This window comes from Dendrobates tinctorius, unplaced genomic scaffold (assembly GCF_039654945.1).
Source record: "Dendrobates tinctorius isolate UK_male_01 unplaced genomic scaffold, ASM3965494v1 ptg000090l, whole genome shotgun sequence".
NCBI classification, from domain to species: domain Eukaryota; kingdom Metazoa; phylum Chordata; class Amphibia; order Anura; family Dendrobatidae; genus Dendrobates; species Dendrobates tinctorius.
The window spans coordinates 953,264-976,389 of record NW_027361758.1 but is presented as its reverse complement, the minus strand read 5'-3'; the positions used below and the strand labels follow the sequence as shown (position 1 = coordinate 976,389).

Here is a 23,126-nt window from a genome sequence, read left to right as displayed (position 1 = left end):
AAATATGACTAATAGCACCATAACTTCATTCACCAACGTTATGCAACATATATTTTTATTTTAAATTATTTGTTTGAATATCACATTACTTTCTGTGGCCGACAAAACTTTTGTCTTACCAAAATCTGACCATTCTGTGTCCATTAAATCAGTGGTCCCCAACCTTTTTTGCACCAGGGACCGGTTTCAAGCAAGACCATTCTTCCATGGCCCAGCAGGGCGGGGATGGAGGTGTGGCAGGGGCGGGGCTTTGGTCATAAGGGGGCGGGGCTATGGACACTGTTGTAGTTTAGCAGTGCATACTTATAATTTAATAACATTTATAATGTGACTCAACTCACCATAGGTTTTGAATGAGTGCTCCATCACTCCCTTCTCCCCATCATTGCCTTCACCCCATCACTCCCTTCTCCCCATCATTGCCTTCACCCCATCACTCCCCTCTCCCCATCACTGCCGTCTCCCCATCATTGCCTTCACCCCATCACTCCCCTCTCCCCATCATTGCCTTCACCCCATCACTCCCCTCTCCCCATCACTGCCGTCTCCCCATCATTGCCTTCACCCCATCACTCCCCTCTCCCCATCATTGCCTTCACCCCATCACTGCTGTCTCTCCATCATTGCCTTCACCCCATCACTGCTGTCTCTCCATCATTGCCTTCACCCCATCACTCCCCTCATGGCCTTCTCCTCATGTCCCCATCTCCTCCAGGGCCAGGCTACACAAACACAGAACACACACACACACACACACACACACCCACCCCCATCTCCTCCAGGGCCAGGCTACACAAACACAGACCAACACACACACACACCCCCCCCCCCCCCCATCTCCTCCAGGGCCAGGCTACACAAACACAGACCAACACACACACACACACACACACACCCATCTCCTCCAGGGCCAGGCTACACAAACACAGACCAACACACACACACACACACACACACCTCCTCCAGGGCCAGGCTACACACACACGTACACACACAGACAGACATACATACACACACACACCACCTCTCTCCTCTCACCTGTCGCAGCATCGCCTGTGCTTCCTCACTCTGACACAGCAGTGGCCGCGCTCCTCTCTGTGTCAGTCAGAGACAGGAAGCACGGGCGGCGGGCAGGAAGCTGGACGCAGTGGACGGGTCCTTGCAGCTCCGCGCTCCCTGGCCGCCGTTAAGAACTGCTGCGCGCTGCCCCAGCCCCCGTTACGCCACTGACCGCCCCTGGCTCCCCTTGTGTCCGCGGACTGGCAAGGGCACTGCAGCGGCCCGGTGCTGGGCCGCGGACCGGCGGTTGGGGACCCCTGCATTAAATGATCAATATTTCTGCATTGATGCCAATTTATTTTCTTAACCTAAACATTTCTGAGGGTTTCAGCTTTCAAAAGAATAATTTATACAACCAATGGATGAATATAACGTCAGGTTATAAGCTTTTATTTACATAACATGGATAAGGGACATAACTTCTGTCAGGGAGTGTAGGTGTCACCATGGTAGTCTGCATGACACTGGCTGAGTCTGTATTCCTTTACATATGCTGGCCTGCCTTATCAAATAGCACCTATATATGAGTGGGGGCGCCATCTCCACAGGTCTAGCAACCTCGGCTCCGAATGACACAGGGATAAACTGTGTCCTCTTTGCTGTATATATTCCAGTTTTCATATTGATGTTGATTTTGTATAGTGTTTTTTAATCAATGAATTAAAGGCATATTTTAAAAATTTTTCATAGTACAAAAATTGACAGTGACCTAGTTTAAAATAGTTTGTACTCAATTACTGTATCTAATATACGGTACTGCAAATTTGTAATTAGGGAAGGATAGTGAATTAACCCCTTCATGACCCAGCCTATTTTGACCTTAATGACCTGGCCATTTTTTGCAATTCTGACCAGTGTCCCTTTATGAGGTAATAACTCAGGAACGCTTCAACGCATCCTAGCGATTCTGAAATTGTTTTTTCATGACATATTGGGCTTCATGTTAGTGGTAAATTTAGGTGGATAATTTTTGCGTTTATTTGTGAAAAAAACGGAATTTTGGTGAAAATTTTGAAAATTTCGCAAATTTCAAATTTTGAATTTTTATTCTGTTGAACCAGAGAGTTATATGACACAAAATAGTTAATAACATTTCCCACATGTCTACTTTACATCAGCACAATTTTGGAAACAAAATTTTTTTTTTGTTAGGAAGTTATAAGGGTTAAAAGTTGACCAGTGATTTCTCATTTTTACAACAAAATTTACAATACCATTTTTTTTTTTAGGGACCACCTCACATTTGAAGTCACTTTGTGGGGTCTATATGGCAGAAAATACCCAAAAGTGACACCATTCTAAAATCTGCACCCCTCAAGCCACTCAAAACTACATTCAAGAAGATTATTAACCCTTCAGATGCTTCACAGGAACTAAAGCAATGTGGAAGGAAAAAAATGGACATTTTAATTTTTCCAACAAAAATTTTCTTTTAGCATCAGTTTTTCCATTTTCACATGCGCAACAGGATAAAATGGATCCTAAAATTTGTTGGGCAATTTCTCCTGAGTACACCGATACCTCATATGTGGGGTCATAAACCACTGTTTGAGGGGCACTGCAGGACTCAGAAGGGAAAGAGCGCCATTTGACTTTTTGAATGGAAAATATGCTTGAATATTTAGCGGTTGCCATGTCACGTTTGGAGAGCCACTGTGCGCCTAAACATTGGAGCTCCCCCACAAGTGACCCCATTTTGGAAACTAGACCCTCCAAGGAACTTATCTAGATGCATAGTGAGCACTTTGAACCCACCCCCAGGTGCTTCACAAATTGATCCGTAAAAAGAAAAGGAAAGAAAAAAAAAAACTCTTTTTCCACAAAAATTTTATTTAGCCTCAGTTTTTTCATTTTTCACATGGGCAACAGGATAAAATGGATCCTAAAATTTGATGGGCAATTTCTCCTGAGTACACCAATACCTCATATGTGGTCATAAACCACCGTTTGGGTGCACGGCAGGGCCCGTAAGGGAAGGAGCGCCATTTGACTTTTTGAATGGAAAATTAGCTCCAATCGTTAGCGGACAAACTTTGGAGCTCCCCCACAAGTGACCTCATTTTGGAAACTAGACCCCCTAAGGAATTTATCTAGATGCATAGTGAGCACTTTGAACCCCCAGGTGCTTCACAGAAGTTTATAACGCAGAGTCATGAAAATAAAAAAAAAAAATTTTCCCCTCAAAAAATGATTTTTAGCCCGCTATTTTTTATTTTCACAATTGTAACAGGATAAATTGGACCCCAAAAGTTGTTGTCCAGTTTGTCCTGAGTACGCTGGTACTCCATATGTGGGGGGACCACTGTTTGTGCACACGTTGGGGCTCGGAAGCTAAGTAGTGACGTTTTGAAATGCCGACTTGATGGAATGGTCTGCGGGTGTCATGTTATGTTTGCAGAGCCCCTGATGTACCTAAACAGTGGAAACCCCCCACAAGTGACCCCATTTTGGAAACTAGACCACCCAAGGAACTAATCTAGATGTGAGGTGATCACTTTGAACCCCCAAGTGCTTCACAGAAGTTTATAACGCAGAGCCGTGAAAATAAAAAAATTTTTTTCCACAATTTAGCCTACAATTTTTTTATTTTCCCAAGGGCAACAGGAGAAATTAGACCCCCAGAGTAGTTGTGTAATTTTCCCTGAGTACGCCGACACCCCATATGTGGGGGTAAACCACTGTTTGGGCACACGTCGGGGCTCAAAGTGGAGGGAGCACTGTGACTTTTTGAACGCAAAATTGGCTGGAATAAATGGTGGCGCCATGTCGCGTTTGGAGACCCCGTGATGTGCTTGAACAGTGGAAACCCCTCAATTCTATCTCCAACCCTAACCCCAACACACCCCTAAGTCTAATCATAACCCTAACCACAACCCTATCCCCAACACACCCCTAACCCCAATCCCAACTCTAAACCTAACAACAAGCCTAACCATAATCCCAACCCCAACCCACCCCTAATCCTAATTACAACCCTAACCCTATTTCCAACCCTAACCCTATTTCCAACCCTAATAGAAAAGTAAAAATATTTTCTTTATTTTATCATTTGTCCCTGCCTATGGGGGTGATAAGGGGGCAGTGATTTACTTTTTTTTGATCACTGTGAAAGTTTATCATAGTGATCAAAATAAATGAATCTGCAGCGTTGCAGATTCGATTCGGCACACTGCGCATGCGCCCGCCATTTTCCAAGATGGCGGCGCCCATGATCCGGGACGGTGGAACACCGGGACGGCCAGAGGGAGTTCGGAGGCACCGTGGAGGGTGAGAGGGGATGATCGGAGGGCGGGGGAGCGGAGGGAGCAGATTATGACGGCGGCTGCCGATCGATGCCGTCAGTGAGTGTGTGTGTGTGTGTGTGTGTGTGTGTGTGTGTGTGTGTGTGTGGGGGGGGGGGTCGGGTCTCGGTCTCCAGCCATGTCCGATGCTGTTTCAGCATCGGGATTTCTTTGGTGAAATATTACAATCGCTCTGATCGGCTGTTAAAAGTGAAGCGATCGTAGGCACGTGGCCCCGGGGTTAACAAGTGTCCTGTGTGTGCAGGTCAGGTGACCTTTCAGTGACCCCGGTCACCCGACCTGCAGGAGGGCAATTAATTCATGACGCCACATAGGCATCATGGGTCGTATTGGCACGGCTTTTCATGACGCCTATGTGGCGTCAAAGGTCGGGAAGGGGTTAAAGTATATTAGAATACACATTAGACTATGGCCTTAGATAGGCAACTGGGATAGAAAATTAATTTGTATTTTGGACCACACCTTTAATTAAAAAAAAGCAAACAAAAAAAAAAAAAAAAAAAACTTTAAAAAGACTTGAAATTATAATGGTTTTAAATGTGGGGCATTGTGTTTTTGGAAATAATTGTTTTTAAAGATAACATGCTCCTATGAACATACCAACACAGCCATCTCCTGGAAAGATTCTCCAGCCTCCTGCACCATTCTTCCCAGATGGAATATAGGACAGAATGGATGTTTCACTCTATCGTAAATGCAAGTTTTCAGATAGTCTGCACTGATATTTTGCAAAATGTTTCGCCTACAAAAAATAAATAGACGGCACAATTAAACTTTTTCATCCATCGTTTGTAACATTTCAATCTGCCTAATTAAATTTGTTATGTAAACTAAATGACAGCAAGATGCAGCTGCTAAAAGTACCATTACACACTGCATTCCCTGATATCACCAGAGCCACAGCTCCGCTATGGCCCACAACAGTGGTCCTTGAAAGAAAACCCCCCACATAATATCTACATGACCTAATATCAGTTAGTCCTTTTTTGCAATGTCAAGCTATCTATAAACAATATGAAATTAATGATAAATAATTGGTTAGCTTTATTGCATCCTACATAATTTCTGTGCTTATATTCTGGGATATAGATTCACTGATTTTGAGAAGTCTAAAAATTAAATACACGGTAGATCATGTTAAAAAAAACTGATGTCATAATTCACTGATCTGTTTGTTCTCTGATCAAACTGTGCATACACCAATAATACAAGCAACTATAAGGCTAGTTTCACACTAGCATTTCCTGGAGCTGTGTTGGGCTGCACACAGCCACTGCTAAGCTCCGCCCATGGCGGCGCCTCCTCCGGTCAGCTCTGCCTATGGGCGCATGACGCTGCATGCGACCTACGTACCCTATCTTTAGCATTGGGTACGCAGGCCGTGCACAGGTATGCGTTTGCCGGCGCATGCATCCTTTTGACGGTGCGCCGACCTGCGCCAAACGCACCATGTTGCATTTTGGTGCGCTCGGCGCACCATCAAAAAGACGCATGCACGGCAAGCGCATACCTGCGCACGGCCTGCGTACCCAATGCTAAAGATAGGGTATGCAGGTCGCATGCAGCGTCATGCGCCCATAGGCGGAACTGACAGGAGGAGGCGCGGCCGTGGGCGGAGTGTTATGATTGGGTCACCGAGGAGGAAAGCAAGACCAAGCTAAGCCACAGAAAACCAGAGAGGTTGGTAACTAAGCGGATTGCAGACCCCTGATCCTATCCACACAACTAGCAGTAGCCGTGGAGCGTACCTACGATGATGCTAGACGCCTCGACACAGCCGGAGAACTAAATAAGCCTAAAGCAAGAAAGGGGAAATGTAAACAGCCCCAGAGCAGACCCCAAAGGAATAGATAGCCCCCAAACATATATTGTCGGTGAGACAAGATGAAAACACAAACGCAGGTAGAAAAATAGGCTGAGCAAACGATGGGGCCCACACTAACTAGACAAGACAGGAAAGGAAAGACACTGTCTGCAATCACGCAAAAAACCTTGCAAAAAATGTCCAACACGTCTGATAGAAAAATACTGAAGTCACTCGACTTCTCCCACTATATCAGCACTCTGGCATATTCTGAAATCAGAGCAAAAAGAGGCCAATCTAATAAGGGACAAAAACAAACTGGCACAAGCAGTAACATAAGGATGGAAATTCAGCACAGCCCCAGCCGGGGCTGGCTGACCACACAAAACTGAATAGACAAAACCAAATCAAATGTGAACAATAGCAAAAGAACACTTAGTTTCCAGCTCAGTCCCTGCATGCTCAAGCTAAGACCTCAGGAGGCAGGAAAAAATCACCAGCAGGGATAGAGGGAGTCGGCTGTCTTAAATCCAGTCAAAAACTCCAGATGTCTAATCGTCCTCCTCATTATCAGGTGGCAGGCCTCTGTTAATTAGATCAGCTCCATTACCTCCTGTAACCACCAGAGGGAGCCCGGAAAGAGAACTCGCGACCCCTCTGTAGCTCCACTACCTTCACTATTAACCAGTGGTAGGCCAGAAAGTGAATTCACAACAGCTGAGCTTAGCGGCGGCCGTACGCAGTCCGACGCAGCTCCAGGAAACGCTAGTGTGAAACTAGCCTAAGACATTTTGTAATGTATCTTATCAGAGAGATTTGTTTTTACCAATTATGAACATTCTTCCCTTCTCCGCCCCTGCCTCAAACTCATCACCACTGGACAAATCCAAAAAACAGCTCAACTCTATCTTGCCAAGTCAAGACAGCCTGCCAGCACGATAAGATAACACGCTACACCTTTTACACATGTATATTTTAAATATACTGCTCAAAACAATAAAGGAAACACTATTCCATTTGCAACAGGCTGTTTGTGTTCCCTTTATTTTTTTGAGCAGTATAATATATGCACACATATATATCCACACACACACACACACAGTACAGACCAAACGTTTGGACACACCTTATCATTCAAAGAGTTTTCTTTATTTTCATGACTACAGAATGCCAAGAGTGTGCAAAGCAGTAATCAAAGCAAAAGGTGGCTACATTGAAGAACCTAGAATATAAGACATATTTTCAGTTTCACACTTGTTTGTTAATTATATAATTCCACATGTGTTAATTCGTAGTTTTGATGCCTTCAGAGTGAATCTACAATTTTCATAGTTATGAAAATAAAGAAAACTCTTTGAATGAGGTGTGTCCAATCTTTTGGTCTGTACTGTATATAGTGTGAAAAACAGCATAGGGAGACACAGAGCATGCTGAGCTTTCTGACAAGTCATATCTCAGAGGTGGATTCTCATCTACACAGCTCAGCATTGCAGTAGAATCTCAACCACGCAGCTTTTGCTTGTGTGCTAGAAATGAAGAGCAGGAATGTGTCTTGTATGGTGTACTCTGTATGGAAAACAACACAGCAGCTAGTCTCCCCGCATCAGCTCAAAATCAAATTACAAATTAAAAGATGGAGCCTATACTTACCGGATATTTTCTATATTTTTTTCTGTATAAAAATAATACTTACTTGGAGAAACTGAATTTGGGGTACCAGATGTTATTCTTGATAAGCACAGTAAAATTTTCAGCAGCTCCAAGAAAAGCAGGCCTAAAAGAGGGGGAAGTATCAGCAAATATCATTTGCACTAACAAAACGTGAAGTCTGAGATCACAGATAAAAAAAGGAGTGAGCAGAGATCATGAAAATATATCCTCTGCTTTAAGAAAAATTATTATTAGCATACTTTAGTTCTTTAGTCCATTCCCGCTGCACCCATTTTTCATTTTTCCATTCCAGTCTTTCAAAAGCCTTAAATTTTGGAAAAATATTTACAAAAGAAAAAACATTTTTCTTTAAAGAAAAATCATTTCAATTGACATGGGTAATATAGGAGGTTTTTGTAATATAGTTTAATGATTAATACTTTCATTAGCTTTAAACCACACATGCAGCATGAATCACAGTTTGCCACGACTACAGGATTGTATGCAAAGCTCTGGCGTTTTAAACATCTTGCGGAGGACTTTAAGTAGAAAATGAGACTAGTCCAGCACTGTCCTCGGCTGCAGCGATGAAGGAAAATTCCCTATAATGAGGCTGATGGAGCTACTGTGGATGCCGTCTGTCCTATGATCCGGCAGTGTCCCTCTTTTTAGGAGTGCATAAAAGCGCAGTCGACCACAGTTTTGTGCACCTCTGAAAAGAAGTAAGATGGAATACAGAGTAACTGATGCCTCAGTATAGTGAGTGGATCCCTCGGGGGTCTCGCCTGAATCACGTCACTCTGGAGATTTAGATGGAAACCCTATTATACAGTGTGGAAAAAAAGTATTTAGTCAGCAACCAATTGTGCAAGTTCTTCCACTTAAAAAGAGGAGAGATGCCTGTAATTGACATCATAGGTAGAACACAACTATGAGAGTCAAAATGAGAAAACAAATCCCAAAAAAGAAAAAAAAAAAAATCACCTTGTCTCATTTGACAAGATTTATTTAGCAAATTATGATGGAAAATAAGTATTTGGTCATTAACAAAAGTTCATCTCAATATATTGTTATACTGTATATCCTTTGTTGGCAATGACAGAGGTCAAACGCTTTCTGTAAGTCATCACAAGGTTGGCACACACTGTTGGTGGTGTTTTGGCCCATTCCTCCATGCAGATTTCCTCTAGAGCAGTGATGTTTTGAGCCTGTCGCTGGGCAACACGGACTTTCAAATCCCTCCAAAGGTTTTCTATGGGGTTGAGATCTGGAGACTGGCTAGGCCACTCCAGGACCTTCATATGCTTCTTACAAAGCCACTCTTTCGTTGCCCTGGCGGTGTGCTTGGGATCATTATCATGCTGAAAGACCAATCCACGTTTCATCTTCAATGCCCTTGCTGATGGAAGGAGGTTTGCACTCAAAATCTCACGATACATGGCTCCATTCATTCTTTCATGTACACTGATTAGATCTGGTCCCTTTGCAGAGAAACAGCCCCAAAGCATGATGCTGCCACCCCCATGCTTCACAATAGGTATGGTGTTTTTTGGATGCAACTCAGCATTCTGTCTCCTCCAAACATGACGAGTTTCATTTCTACCAAACAGTTCTAATTTGGTTTCATCAGACCATATGACATTCTCCCAGTACTCTTCTGGATAATCCAAATGCTCTTTAGCAAACTTCAGACGGGCCCGGACATGTACTGGCTTAAGCAGGAGAACACGTCTAGCACTGCAGGATGAGTCCCTTTCAGCATAGTGTGTTACTGATGGTAGCCTTTGTTACTCTGGTCCCAGCTCTATGCAGGTCATTCACTAGGTCCCCCCCGTGTGGTTCTGGGATTTTTACTCACCGTTCTGGTGAGGATTTTGACCCCACGGGGTGAGATCTTGCGTGGAGCCCCAGATCAAGGGAGATTATCAGTGGACTTGTATGTCTTCCATTTTCTTATTGTTGCTCCCACAGTTGATTTCATCACACCAAGCTGCTTGCCTATTGCAGATTCAGTTTTCCCAGCCTGGTGCAGGGCTATAAATTTGTTTCTGGTGTCTTTCGAAAGCTCTTTAGTCTTCACCATAGTGGAGTTTGGAGTGTGACCGTTTCAGGTTGTGGACAGGTGTCTTTTATACTAATAAGTTCAAACAGGTGCCATTACTACAGGTAATGAGTGGAGGACAGAGGAGCCTCTTAAAGAAGAAGTTTTTAGGTGACCAAATACATAATTTCCACCATAATTTGCAAAATAAAGGCGATTTTCTGGTTTTGTTTTCTCATTTTGACTCTCATAGTTGTGGTCTAACCATGATGTCAATTACAGGCATCTCATCTTTTTAAGTGGGAGAACTTGTACAATTGGTGGCTGACTAAATACTGACTAAATACTCATTTACCCACTGTGTGCGTGTGAGCGGAGAATATGTGCTTCTGTGTCTGCGTGTGGCATCATCTGATAGGACCACTACTCCCATCTGGCTACGTCTGCTGTCACATATAACAGACAGCATGAGTCGATGATGGGGAAATAGTCCCATCATCCGGTGCCTGGGTTCAATTGTAAAAAAAAAAAAAAAAAAAAAAAAAAAAAACACAACAACAACAACACACATTTATATAATTGCATACATATTCACATACAGTATACAAACTCACCGAACACCTAATCCCCAACGCCCGATTCTCCTGTAATCAATAAACCAACATATACTCCCTGTTCGCCATAGTCCATTTAATACAGAGTGTCCCACGTCGATCTCACTCAGCCGATAGCGATACACACTGACAGGATGTAATCACTCCCGCAGTGTATCACTGCGCTGCTGTGAGAGTTCACCGGAGTTCATCAGCTGATCAGCTCCGATGCTCTCACTTGTGGCACCGCTTTGTGAGAAAGTTCTCACAGCAGTAGCGTTCTGAGAGCACCGGAGCTGATGAACTCTGGTGAACACTCATGGCAGCTGCGGGAGCAATTGCTTCCTGTCAGTGTATCACCGGCGGTCAGGTAGAGCGGTCACATTTCGCAATGTGACTGTTCTACACGTGAGATCACCGTGGGACACTCAGTATTAAATGGACCATGTTGGACAGGATAGTATATGTTGGTTTATTATTTTTTGTTTGCAGGAGATGAGGGCGTCAGGGATTAGGCATTCAGCAAGTATGGTAAATTTAGATTCAATAAAGGAGTCTGTATGATTATTTCAAACAAAGGACTTTATTTTGGGTGTCTGTTTTATACAATATCACTATGGGGTTAGTAATGGGAGCGTCTTATTGACGCCTCTCCATTACTAACCTGTGGGCTTGATGTCACCTGACAATACAAAGGTGACATCAACCCCGAAGCATTACCCAACTTGCCACCGCTACAGGGCAAGTGGGAAGAGCGATGTTAAGCGCCAGAATTGGCGGCTGAGCGCAGATGTTTTTAGCCTAGGGGAATGCTAATATCCATGGTCCCTTCCCAGGCTATTAATATCAGCCCGCAGCCATCTGCCTAGCTGTTCCAGGTACGATTTTATAGGGGGACCCCATGTCAATTTTTTTCTGGGGTTCCCCTATAAACTAGCTAGCAAAGGCTAAGCAAACAGCTGTGAAGTGATAATACTAGACTAGGAACCTTTATGGCTATTGGCTCTTTCCCAGAATATTAACGTCAGCCATCGGCTTTCCCTCTGCTGGTTATGAAAATTACGTGTGAGTCCACGGAATTTTTTTGAAAAATAAACAGATATTGCATTTCACGCAGATTTCTGACAGTTGCTGTTTTGTTATATACCTACCGTAATTTTCGAATATTTCAAAACTCACTTTCTTCCAAAAATGTGGAGGAAAATGGGGGAGTGCATCTTATAGTCCGGATGTACCGGCTCTGGTGGGTAGTGGGGGAGCGGCATTGGTGGAAAAGTGGGTCACAGGAGGCTGGAGCCAGCAGCTGCGGCTCACTCCTATGCCCGCTTCTAAACAGAAATGAATATTCACTGCATTCCACGCCCATGGGCATGGAGGGCAATGAATATTAATCTCTTTTTAATAGCGTCTTGGTATGATTGGCCCCCATCCTTATCCTGGTATGCATGGCCCCCATCTCATCCTAGTATCCATGGTCCCATCCTTATCCTGGTATGATATGGCCCCCATCACGGAATGCATGGCCCCCATCCTTATGACTGGCCCCACCCCCAGCCTGGTATGCATTACCATGCGCTGCTTACAAGAAGAAAGCATCTGCTTTCATCGGAAGATGCTGCTGCGAGGGAGTAACGGGAAGTGTAATGTTTGTTTGTTTTTTTAATGTTTTCTGATGGGGCCATGCATACCAGGACCAGAATGGGGGACAATTATACCAGAATAAGGGGTCATGCATACTAGGAAGAGATGGGGGCCATGTATACCAGGATGGGAATGGAGCCATGCATACTACGACGAGACGGGGGCCCTTCATACCAGGATGGGAATGGGGCCATGCATACTACACTGTGTTCCAAATTATTATGCAAAAAATATTTCCTCATATTTTCTCTAAATTACCTATATGAATTGCAGACATTGTTATTTTCCAGTCATCTAATATTCTAGTATAATTGCAATGTTTTTGAACAAACTGCCTATGAAAACAGTATATTTTTAAAAATAATAAACACTCAAAATGCATGTTCCAAATTATTATGCACAACAGAGTTTTCAACCTTTTTATTTTTATTTTGAACAAAAAAATGGTCAATTGTGAAATTATAAGCATTATCAGCTTATTGATTTCATTTTGTAAACAGTTTTCAAGTCAAAACTTTATTCTAGGTGATGTTACATTTGCACATAGGACCCCTTGTTCGAAAGAAGCTTCTGAACTCTCTCGTCCATTGAATTTGTCAGTTTTTGGATGGTTTGTGCTTCAATTGTTTTGCATGTGGACAGAATACCCTCCCAGAGCTTTTGCTTAGATGTGAACTGCCTCCCGCCATCATAGACACTCCTTTTGATGATGCTCCAGAGGTTCTCAATGGGGTTGAGGTCAGGGGAAGATGGTGGCCACACAATAAGTTTGTCCTCCCATAGCAGCCAGAGATGCAGATGTGTTATTTGCAGCATGAGACGGTGCATTATTATGCATGAAAATGATCTTGCTGCGGAAAGCACGGTTCTTCCTCTTGAACCATGGCAGGAAGTGCTGTTTTAGAAACTCCACATAGATTATGGAGTTCATCTTTGCCCCTTCAGGGATCCTAAAGGGGCCGACAAGCTCTCTCCCCATGATTCCAGCCCAAAACATTACTCCACCACCTCCTTGTTGGCGCCTTAGCCGTGTTTTCATGGGGTGTCCATCAACCAGACATCCTCCACTCCATCCATCTGGACCATCGAGCATTGCACGGCACTCATCGGTGAACAAAACAGTTTGGAAGTCAGTCTTCATGTATCGTTTGGCCCACTGGAGCCGTTTCTGCTTGTGTGCAGTGGATAGAGGTGGTCGACAGGATGGCTTACGCACAGCTGCAAACCTCTGAAGGACCCTGCATCTTGTTCGGAGGACGTTGGAGGCACCAGCAGCTTCAAAAACTTGTCTGCTGCTATGACAAGGCATTTTTGCAGCTGCTCTTTTAACCTGACGCAATTGCCTGTTGGAAAGAGTCCTCAATTTTTCCTTATCAGCACGCACACGTGTGTGCTGGGACTCAGCTACATACTTCTTGATTGTGCGATGATCACGATGATGTGTCTTGGCAATGTTGATTGTAGTCATGCCTTGACCTAAATACTCCACAATTTGTTGCTTCTCAGCAAACACATCCTTTTTCTTTCCCATTTTGGCAAAAAATGTAGGCTGCTTAATAATGTGGAACAGCCTTCTTAAGTAGTCTTGCCTTTATTTGGACACACCTGCCAAACTAATTTGCACAGGTATCTGAAATTGCTTTCAGTGATATAAAGAGCCCTGACACACATCACCATCAATGAGTTTAAATGACAAAAAAAAATTCTAACCTTATCACTCCTAAAATTTTTGCATAATAATTTGGAACAAAGTGTAAGACGAGATAAGGACCCTGCATATCAGGATAGGGATGGGGACATGCATACTAAGATGAGATGGGGACCCAGGATAAAGATGGGGCCGTACATACTAGGATGAGATGGGGGCCCTGCATACCAGGATAGGGATGAGGAGGCATGCATACCAGGGTAGGGATGGAGCCATGCATACTAGGATAGGGATGAGGGCAATTATTACTGCCAGGATAGGGAAGAAAGGGCCATGCACACCAACATAGGGATGAGGGGGGCATGCATACCAGGATAGGGATGAGGGGGCCATGCATACCAGGATGGGGATGTTTTGTGTGTGTAGACATTATAAATTTGAACATGGTATGTAATGATATTTATGGTCTTCAATGAAGAATGAAAAATAAGAGGTTGATCAAGGAAATTACATCAATTTTTTTTTTTAATATATTTTTATTTAGCTCTATGGATTTAAAATAACGCATGAAAAATGCATTAAAAAAAACAAGTATTTCTCGTTCGCCTTATTGGGGGACACAGAGACCATGGGTGTATGCTGCTGCCACTAGGAGGCTGACACTATGCACAAAAAAAGGTTAGCTCCTCCTCCGCAGTGTACACCCCACCGACCGGCAGGGAATTCCTCAGTTTAGCTTAGTGTCAGTAGGAGGTGGACACGGGTCTTTGATTAGACCCATATCTACCTCGATGTGCGTCATTCCTTTTCAGGTTTTTCCGGAGGGATACAGAGTGAATAGTCACATCTGTACTCCCACAAGGAGTCTGAGTACGGCGTGTACTGCCACCCCGTATCCTCGCAGTTCTCCGTAGCAGGACCAGCAGCCTTCCGGGCGGACGCCAACATGAAGACGCTCTCTCTCTCTTTTACAGCCCGTTCCCTTCCCCCTGACAGGTTTCTTTTGCGGCAGCGGCACCTCCGCGCCAACCCCGTGCTGACAGGCGGCCGCCGCTATTAATTTAGGCCCCGGCTTCAATTCGGGCCTACTTCAGCATCGCGGCCACGCCCCCCGCCCCTTTCTACTAAGCGGGCTTCTCTCCCGCCCGTTCCAGGTCCTCCCACTGCCTCCTTCTTGCACCCCAGCCTGTTCTTGGCCAGCGGGCGGTGCCTCTTTCAGCCTGGCGGTTAGCTCCGCCCTTCTTCCCCTGGAAGTGTGCGTTTTTCCCATTCCTCTCAGGCGGTCGCCATCTTCTCAGCCTGTCAGCCGGACACCGTTCTGTCAGTCGGATATCGTTCTCTGGGCCTGTCAGCCGGATTTCGCTCTGACCTGCAGCTGCAGACAAGCCGGATAGCATTGTCTCTGGGGACACCGGACCGAGAGTAGCTCTGCATCTGCAGACTGACACCCTCCTCTGCCTTCTGTCCCCCAACCTTCCGGCACTACCTCAGTTATCACTATGTCTAACTCTAAATCTGATTGTACCCGCTCTACGGCTCCCCCCTGCACTCTAGTCAAGTACTTTGCGTGCTCTTCTTGCAATCGCAAACTTCCCTCAGGTCAGTCCACTCCCCTCTGCCTGGACTGTAGCAATCCAATTCAGCCTGACGCCGCCCAGGAGCCATCTATGGCCCCAGGTGAGAGTGAACCCCCATGCCTGGCTGGGCTTCATCTCTTTCACAATCAGTGGCAGACCTCACCAGGGTGTCTCAGTCCCTAGTAGCCGTTCTGGATAAGTTGCCCCCGGACACTTCTGCAGGGTCCAGCAGGTCTCAAGAGATTCCTTCTGAGTCAGCCAGCGTTAGTCGCAAAAGACCCAGGCAGGATCCCCAGCCGAAAGCCTCTCCTCGTCCCATCTCACCGCATAGTCCTTCTCAGCAGCCTCCTTCCCGGGCCTCCTCTCCCGAGTCAGGTGAAGCGTTCTCGGACAGGTCTTCTGAGGGGATTTTAGAGCTGGATTCAGACCAGTATGCGAACATGAAGGTTACGGTGCAGAACCTCATTGCAGCGATTCACCAGACCTTCGAGATTGCTGACCCCCCTGCGAAATCCTCAGATCAGGAGGTTTCGTTCAGACGGGCGGAAACACCCTCCAGGTATTTCCTTTCCATTCCGAGTTTGGAAAGAATTTTACCAGGGAAAGAGAAGATCCGACCAGACGCTTTCAAAGAGGAAAGCGTCTCGGCGTACTGTACCCGTTTGCTAAAGAGCTCACGGACAACTGGTCTGCTTCTCCCTCTTTGGACCCGCCCGTGTCCAGACTTTCTAATAACACGGTTCTCCCGCTTTCAGGCGTGGCGTCTCTAAAGGATTCTAATGATAGGATTACAGAATCCCTAGCTAAGTCTGCCTTCGAAGCGGCTTCAGCGGCGGTATGTCCAAGCTTTGCTTTATCTTGGGCAGCAAAAGCCATAGCTACTTGGGTAAAGGATCTTCGTCAGGGCGATTGGCTGATCTCGCCAATCAGATTTCCCATGCGGGGGGGGATTATCTGCTTTCTGCTTCTTTGGATGCGGCATCCTGCGCAGTTCAGGCATCAAGCAACATTGTGGCAATCCGACGTACAATTTGGCTCAAGGCCTGGCAGGCGGACTTGTCTTCTAAAAAGTCTCTTACTAATCAGCCTTTTCAGGGAGTACGCCTCTTTGGATCCCAATTGGACCAGATTATTAAGGATGCCACCGGAGGCACGAGTTCCCTCCTCCCTCAGTCCAAGCCTCGCAGACCTCCACTAAGGCGTCAGTTTCGACCCTTTCGGGCATTCCGCCGTTTCAATATGGCGGAGAACCCATCCAACCAACAAAGACCGCAGGCGCGCCAAGATAGAAAGAAAGTTTCCTTCAGACCCACTCCTTCCTAGCGATCCCACTCTTCCCAGGGCAGACCATCCAGATTCAGATCTGGACGGTCTACATCTGCATGACTATCGTCGGACTCCCGAGGGTCCATTCCAATTGGGAGGTCGAATTCTCTTCTTCAGGGACGTCTGGCTGGCCTCAGTAGAGGACGCTTGGGTCAGGGAGGTTGTATCGTCAGGATACAAGATAGAGTTCGTTTCTCTTCCACGGGCTCGTTTCTTCGAATCCCGTCCTCCAAAAGATCCAGCCTTGATCCCGGGGTTCTTTACGGCCATCACCTTTCTCCTCAGTTCCGGGGTGATTGTGCCCGTTCCCGACTCGGAGCAGTTCACAGGATTTTATTCGAACCTTTTTGTGGTGCCGAAAAAAGGCGGGGCGGTCCGACCCATCTTGGATCTCAAGCTTCTCAACAAGAGTACGCCTTCGCCACTTCCGGATGGAGTCGGTTCGTTCGGTAATCGCTTCCATGGAGGAGCAGGAATTCATGTGTTCAATAGACATCCAAGATGCCTATCTACATGTGCCCATATTCTCCGGACATCAGAAGTTCCTGCGTTTTGCGATTTGCCAGGAACATTACCAGTTCGTCGCGCTCCCCTTCGGTCTCGCCACCGCTCCCAGAGTCTTCACGAAGATCATATCTGCGCTGATGGCCTTGTTGAAGATCAGAGGTCTCGTTCTTTTTCCGTACCTCGACGATATTCTGATCAAAGCTTCCTCTTTTCAACAGGCTCGCCTAAGTTTAACGATCGTCCTAGACACCCTTTCCAATTTCGGGTGGATCGTCAACAGGAAAAAGTCCTGTCTGATTCCTTCTCAACGTCTTGTGTTTCTGGGCCTACTGTTCGACACTCGTCGGTCAAGGGTCTCTCTCCCACGAGAGAAGATTCTTTCCCTGCAGCAGGATGTACGATCGCTGCAGACCACACGATTTCCGTCCCTCCGAACAGCTATGAGGGTCCTGGGAAAGATGGTGGCGGCGATAGAGGCAGTTCCCTTTGCCCAATTTCACGCCAGACCTCTCCAGCACGCCATTCTGTCGAGGTGGAACAGGTCGGCTCTGTCCCTGGATCACCCTGTATGTCTTTCATGCCGGGTCAAGCGGTCACTCAACTGGTGGTTGACGTCACCTCTTTTCCACTTGGGTCGGTCTTTTCTTCCCAGTCACTGACAGATTGTAACAACGGATGCCAGCCTCCTCGGCTGGGGTGCAGTGTTCCGCAATTACACTGTTCAGGGTCGTTGGTCGACTCAGGAATCAGCTCTGCCGATCAACGTCCTAGAGATACGAGCGATCTGGCTCTCGTCCACTGGGAGAGGCTGCTCAGAGGCTTGCCTGTCTGGATTCAGACAGACAATGCCACAGCGGTGGCATGTCAACCGCCAAGGAGGGACACGGAGTGTCTCAGCTCTGGCAGAAGTGTCCAAGATTCTTCATTGGGCAGAGATTTCTGTCCCGACAATTTCCGCGGTACACATTCCCGGCGTAGACAACTGGGCCGCCGATTTTCTCAGCCGCAAGGGTCTCGCGACGGGAGAGTGGTCCCTACATCCGGAGGTGTTTCATCTGCTCTGCCGTCGATGGGGAACCCCGGATGTCGACCTGATGGCGTCTCGCCTCAACAGGAAAGTCCCACAGTTTGTTTCCAGGTCTCGAGACCATCTGGCAGTGGGCGCAGACGCTCTGGCCGTTCCTTGGTCGCAGTTCGAACTCCCCTACCTGTTCTCTCCTCTGCCGCTTCTTCCCAAGCTGTTGAAGAAGATCAAAGCAGAAGGAATTCCAGTCATTCTCATCGCCCCGAATTGGCCCAGAAGGTCTTGGTTCGCGGACATTGTCAACCTTCTCGCGGACGCCCCCTGGAAGCTTCCAGACAGGGCAGATCTACTGTCTCAAGGCCCGATTTGCCACCCCAATTCTCGGCCGCTCAATTTAACGGCGTGGCTGTTGAGACCGAGGTTTTGAAACGGGCAGGATTCTCCTATCGAGTAATTCATACCATGATCCGAGCAAGAAAGAAATCATCTTCCAAAATTTATTATCGTGCTTGGAAGGCCTATTTCACCTGGTGTGAGGCCAATGACATCGCGCCCATGTGCTCTTCGCTCCCTTCTGTTCTGGCGTTTCTTCAGGCAGGGCTGGATGCGGGACTTGCCCTCAGTTCTTTGAAGGGTCAGATTTTGGCGCTGTCTATTTTATTTCAGAAGACGTTGGCCTCCCGCCCTCAGGTCAAAACCTTTCTTCAGAGCGTGGCTCACACGGCTCCTCCGTACCGAGCGCCCGTGGTTCCATGGGATCTTAATCTGGTTCTTGAGGTTCTGCAAGGTCCTCCTTTTGAACCTCTCAGGGATGTTTCTCTTTCTCTCCTTTCTTGGAAGGTAGCTTTTCTGGTGGCCATCACTTCCATCCGGCGCGTGTCGGAATTGGCGGCTCTTTGTTGCCACTCGCCTTTTTTGGTACTTCACCAGGATAAGATAGTTCTGCGGCCTCCGCCCTCTTTTCTTCCGAAGGTGGTGTCCTCCTTTCACCTCAATGAGGATATTGTTCTGCCTTCCTTCTGTCCGAATCCATCTCATCCTCGGGAGCGGTCCTTGAACAAGCTGGACCTGGTCAGGGCGCTGAGAGTCTGTCTAGGATGGCTTCCCTGCGAAAGACAGACTCTCTTTTCGTCATTCCAGATGGGGCACGGAAAGGTCACCCGGCCTCCAAGGCTACTATTGCTCGCTGGATCAGATCAGCAATTTTGGAGGCATACCGGGTTAAGCATCGAGTGGCTCCTCCGGCCACAAAGCTGCAACCTGGTCATCGGTTCACACGTTTGTGAAATTCTTTAAAGTCCACACCTACGCTTCGGCGGACGCCAGCCTAGGTCGAAGGATTTTGCAGGCTGCAGTGGTGAGTCCGCTGGCCTGATGGAAGTTTGTTTCCCACCCCAGGGACTGCTTTGGGACGTCCCATGGTCTCTGTGTCCCCCAATAAGGCGAACGAGAAAACAGGATTTTTGGGTTGCTTACCGTAAAATCTGTCTCTCGGGGCCTTCATTGGGGACACAGCACCCTCCCATGTTCTTCAGCTCCTGTTCTTCCTTTGGTTGATTGAAAACAGAACAAACAACTCAACTGTAACCAATCTATTCTGTTGCTTCTCCTACTGCTTTCTCACCAACTGAGGAATTCCCTGCCGGTCGGTGGGGTGTACACTGCGGAGGAGGAGCTAACCATTTTTTGTGCATAGTGTCAGCCTCCTAGTGGCAGCAGCATACACCCATGGTCTCTGTGTCCCCCAATGAAGGCTCAGAGAAACAGATTTTATGGTAAGCAACCCAAAAATCCTGTTTTTCCACTGTTTTTCTGCCAAGAGATGCAGAAACCTTGCAGAAGTTTCTGCAAGCAAATATATAAGGTGTGCACATAGCCTTATAGGTCCATCCATCGATAATTCACCTGTAGTTTAAGCCATTTGTGACATACTCTCTAGTGTTCACTATCAGAAGTTAGGTTTACTTCATGATCTCTCCTAGTTCTACCCTTTGTCCGCGTCTGCTCCCTGTCGTTTCATTTTAGTTTTCATTTTTTACTGCATTGTCTGATGCTTACAGTTTTAACTGCATTGTTGTAATTTGTTGAATTTCTCTAATTTGTCAAAACACTTGCAATAAAATCTTTGAATTTGAAAAGTTCTAAATGGCAACTTAAAAATACATGCATACATTAACCCACAGAATGTAGTTAACACATTATTTGTGCAGCATGCGGTGCAACGGAACATTTTAATAAGTAATGGCACAAAATAGGCATGTCCTGAGTGGTTTAAGTATTTTCTACACTACAAGTTATCTTTATATACTTTTCTATGACTAAGAAAATCCTGACACCCATCAGTTTCCAATGAAATCAGGGCTGCAGAAATGTTACTGTATAAAATTAGTAAATTGTATCACTCACATTGGAACAGTTATGTCGTTTTCCACTGGACACCATGCATTCACTTCACATGTTCTCACCGACTCGTTATAAGGCACACAGCGTCCAGTCTGTACTCCTAGATAACAGAAGATTGCAACTTTTTTTAAAATCAATAAATAAATTACAGATCTATAAGTCACAATGAGTATTAAAAGCATATAAACCCCCTTTCCTTGGTTTCTTCCCCGTGACAGTTTTCTTCTATTACAAATCAAGTTGAATTGAAATGGAACATCCACTTATGCAACCTCTAAAATGATCTAAAAACAAAAGGCGTTTGATATGGTGCTCCATAAAAAAGAACAATAGGGCTAAGGGGAGAATATGTGTAATTGGGTTAACAAATGGCTCAGTGATGAGAAAAAAGAAAGATGGTTAATAATTGACCACATGCTGATTCGCTCACACATCACACCTATATGCCACAGGGTCGGTATTGGGCCCTCTTTTTTTTTTTTAAAGATGTTTGATAATGACCTTGTGAGCTTCGAGAATACAATTCCAATACTTGCAGATAATGCCAAGTTCAGAGAATGATATCTTAATATTACAGAGGGATTTTAGGAAATCTGGAGGTTTAGGTGCAGAAATGGCAAATTTGGCAACTGTGTAGACAAATAAGGGCATTCCCTTGGGGGGAGGAAACTAAATTTACAATTAAATATCAAGCACTTTAACACTTGATAAAATTTCCACTTAAAAATGCTAGGATGTATTGGTGGACATCAAAATCTACTTTGGTGACCATTGCCAGGCAGCAGTTGCAAAGAAAAATAAAGTCTTGGAATGCAATAAAAAAAAAATAAAATAAAATAAAAAGAGGCAGCGATGCTTTTGATGCTATACAAGTCACTAGTCAGGCCACTGCGTACAATTTAGGACTCCAGTGTAGACACAACTGAACTACAGCAGATGCAGAGAAGAGTGATTAAGGTTACTAAGGAAATAGGAACAGGTTATCAAACATGTCTCTCTGTTTAGAGAAAATGAAGGATTAAGGATGATCTTATTACAATGTACAGTAAAAGACATCTTTCTATTGCTCTTTTTACACCTAGGTAGGCAACAATAAAAGAGGGTATACTCTACATCTCAATACAAGTTCTCATCTTTGATGTGGATTCTTCTCACTGTAAGGGTGTGTGCACATGCTGCGGATTCTGCTGCAGATCCGCAGCAGTTTCTGTTGCGTTGTACAGTACCATTATAATCAATGGAAAACAAAAACCGCAATGCACACGGTGCGGAATTTTCCGCGCGGATTTGCTGCGGTTTCAAAACCGCAGCATGTGACTTCTTTGTGCGGAATCCGCAGCGGTTTTACACCCACTCCATTGTCCAGGTGTCAAACCGCAGGGGAAAACCGCAGGCTAATCCGCAGGTCTTTTGACCTGCGGATTTTGCAAAATCTGCGTGGAAAATTGCGCAGCGTGTGCACACAGCCTAAAAGTTCTAAAAGACTATTGAATTTTCTGGTCAATTAATTGAAGCCATTCAAGGAGGACCTGAAGGATTTTATTGAAAAATATAATATTACAGATTACGGGAACTTGATTCTGTGATGGGAAGTTAATTGAGGGAACTATTCTGATTGCTATAGATGGCATTTCCCCCCTAATATGAGGAAATAAGCATCTGACTCATAGGGTTTTTTTTATTTCAAGATAAACACATTAGGAATACAGTTTCAGCTCGATAGATCAGTGTATTTTTCAAAAGCAAAACAAAGTTGACTAGAGCAGGAATAAGGCTAAAAGAACACCATGCGTCACTTTCACACATGTAGCTTTGCTGGTGAATTTCAGATCTATCAAGAGGACCACTACATTGGTGACACTTCATGAATCATTGGGGATAATATTGTGTCATACAAACTATAATTAAATATCCGGATACAGCCTCACTGACTACTTATTATTTACCATCTTAAAAGGGAGTTTGTCTTTAAGAATAACCTACCCCCCCAAACCAGAATAATATTTAGGCATGCAGGTCTTAGAAATGTGAAAAGTGTCGACAGGTTTACATTTCAATCTATTGTTGGATTCCCAAGAAATTAGCCGTTTCATTAATATGCAAATGCGGCATTTAACGCTCTATGCCTTACAGAGCACTTCCCAAGCCTCTATCTCCACCGGAATATTTCTCCACCTAGCTCCAGCCTCTTTAGTTTGATTAATAGCTCACTGTCTAGGACAGTGTTCCCCAACTGCAGTCCTCGAGAGCCACCAACAGGTCATGTTTTCAGGATTTCCTCAGTATTGCACAGGTGTTTGAATTCTTGCCTGTTCAGGTAATGCAATTATCACCTGTGCAATACTAAGGTCCTGAAAACATGTCCTGTTGGTGTGCCTTGAGGACCGGAGTTGGGGAACACTGGTCTAGGAGATGTCAGGCCAGGAAATCATGCAGTGAGCCATCAATCAAGCTAAAGAGGCTGATGCCAGGTAGGGAAACCGGCTAAGAAGGCAGAGGCTTGGGAAGTTCTCTGTCACACCCAGAGCACTCAATGCCATTTTCACATGAA

At 45.5% G+C, this 23,126-nt stretch overlaps 1 protein-coding gene across 1 annotated transcript in view; it reads right to left on the bottom strand.

Moving 5' to 3' along the window:
- The window catches only part of P2RX4 (purinergic receptor P2X 4), a 74,238-nt gene that overhangs the window by 19,750 nt on the left and 31,362 nt on the right, over positions 1 to 23,126 (bottom strand). The window contains exons 5-7 of the mRNA XM_073585962.1: positions 20,579 to 20,675; positions 7,859 to 7,939; positions 4,962 to 5,103 (exon numbers count right to left, since the gene is read on the bottom strand). Coding sequence (XP_073442063.1) covers positions 4,962 to 5,103; positions 7,859 to 7,939; positions 20,579 to 20,675 — 320 coding nt within the window. The remainder of the gene's footprint in view (positions 1 to 4,961; positions 5,104 to 7,858; positions 7,940 to 20,578; positions 20,676 to 23,126) is intronic.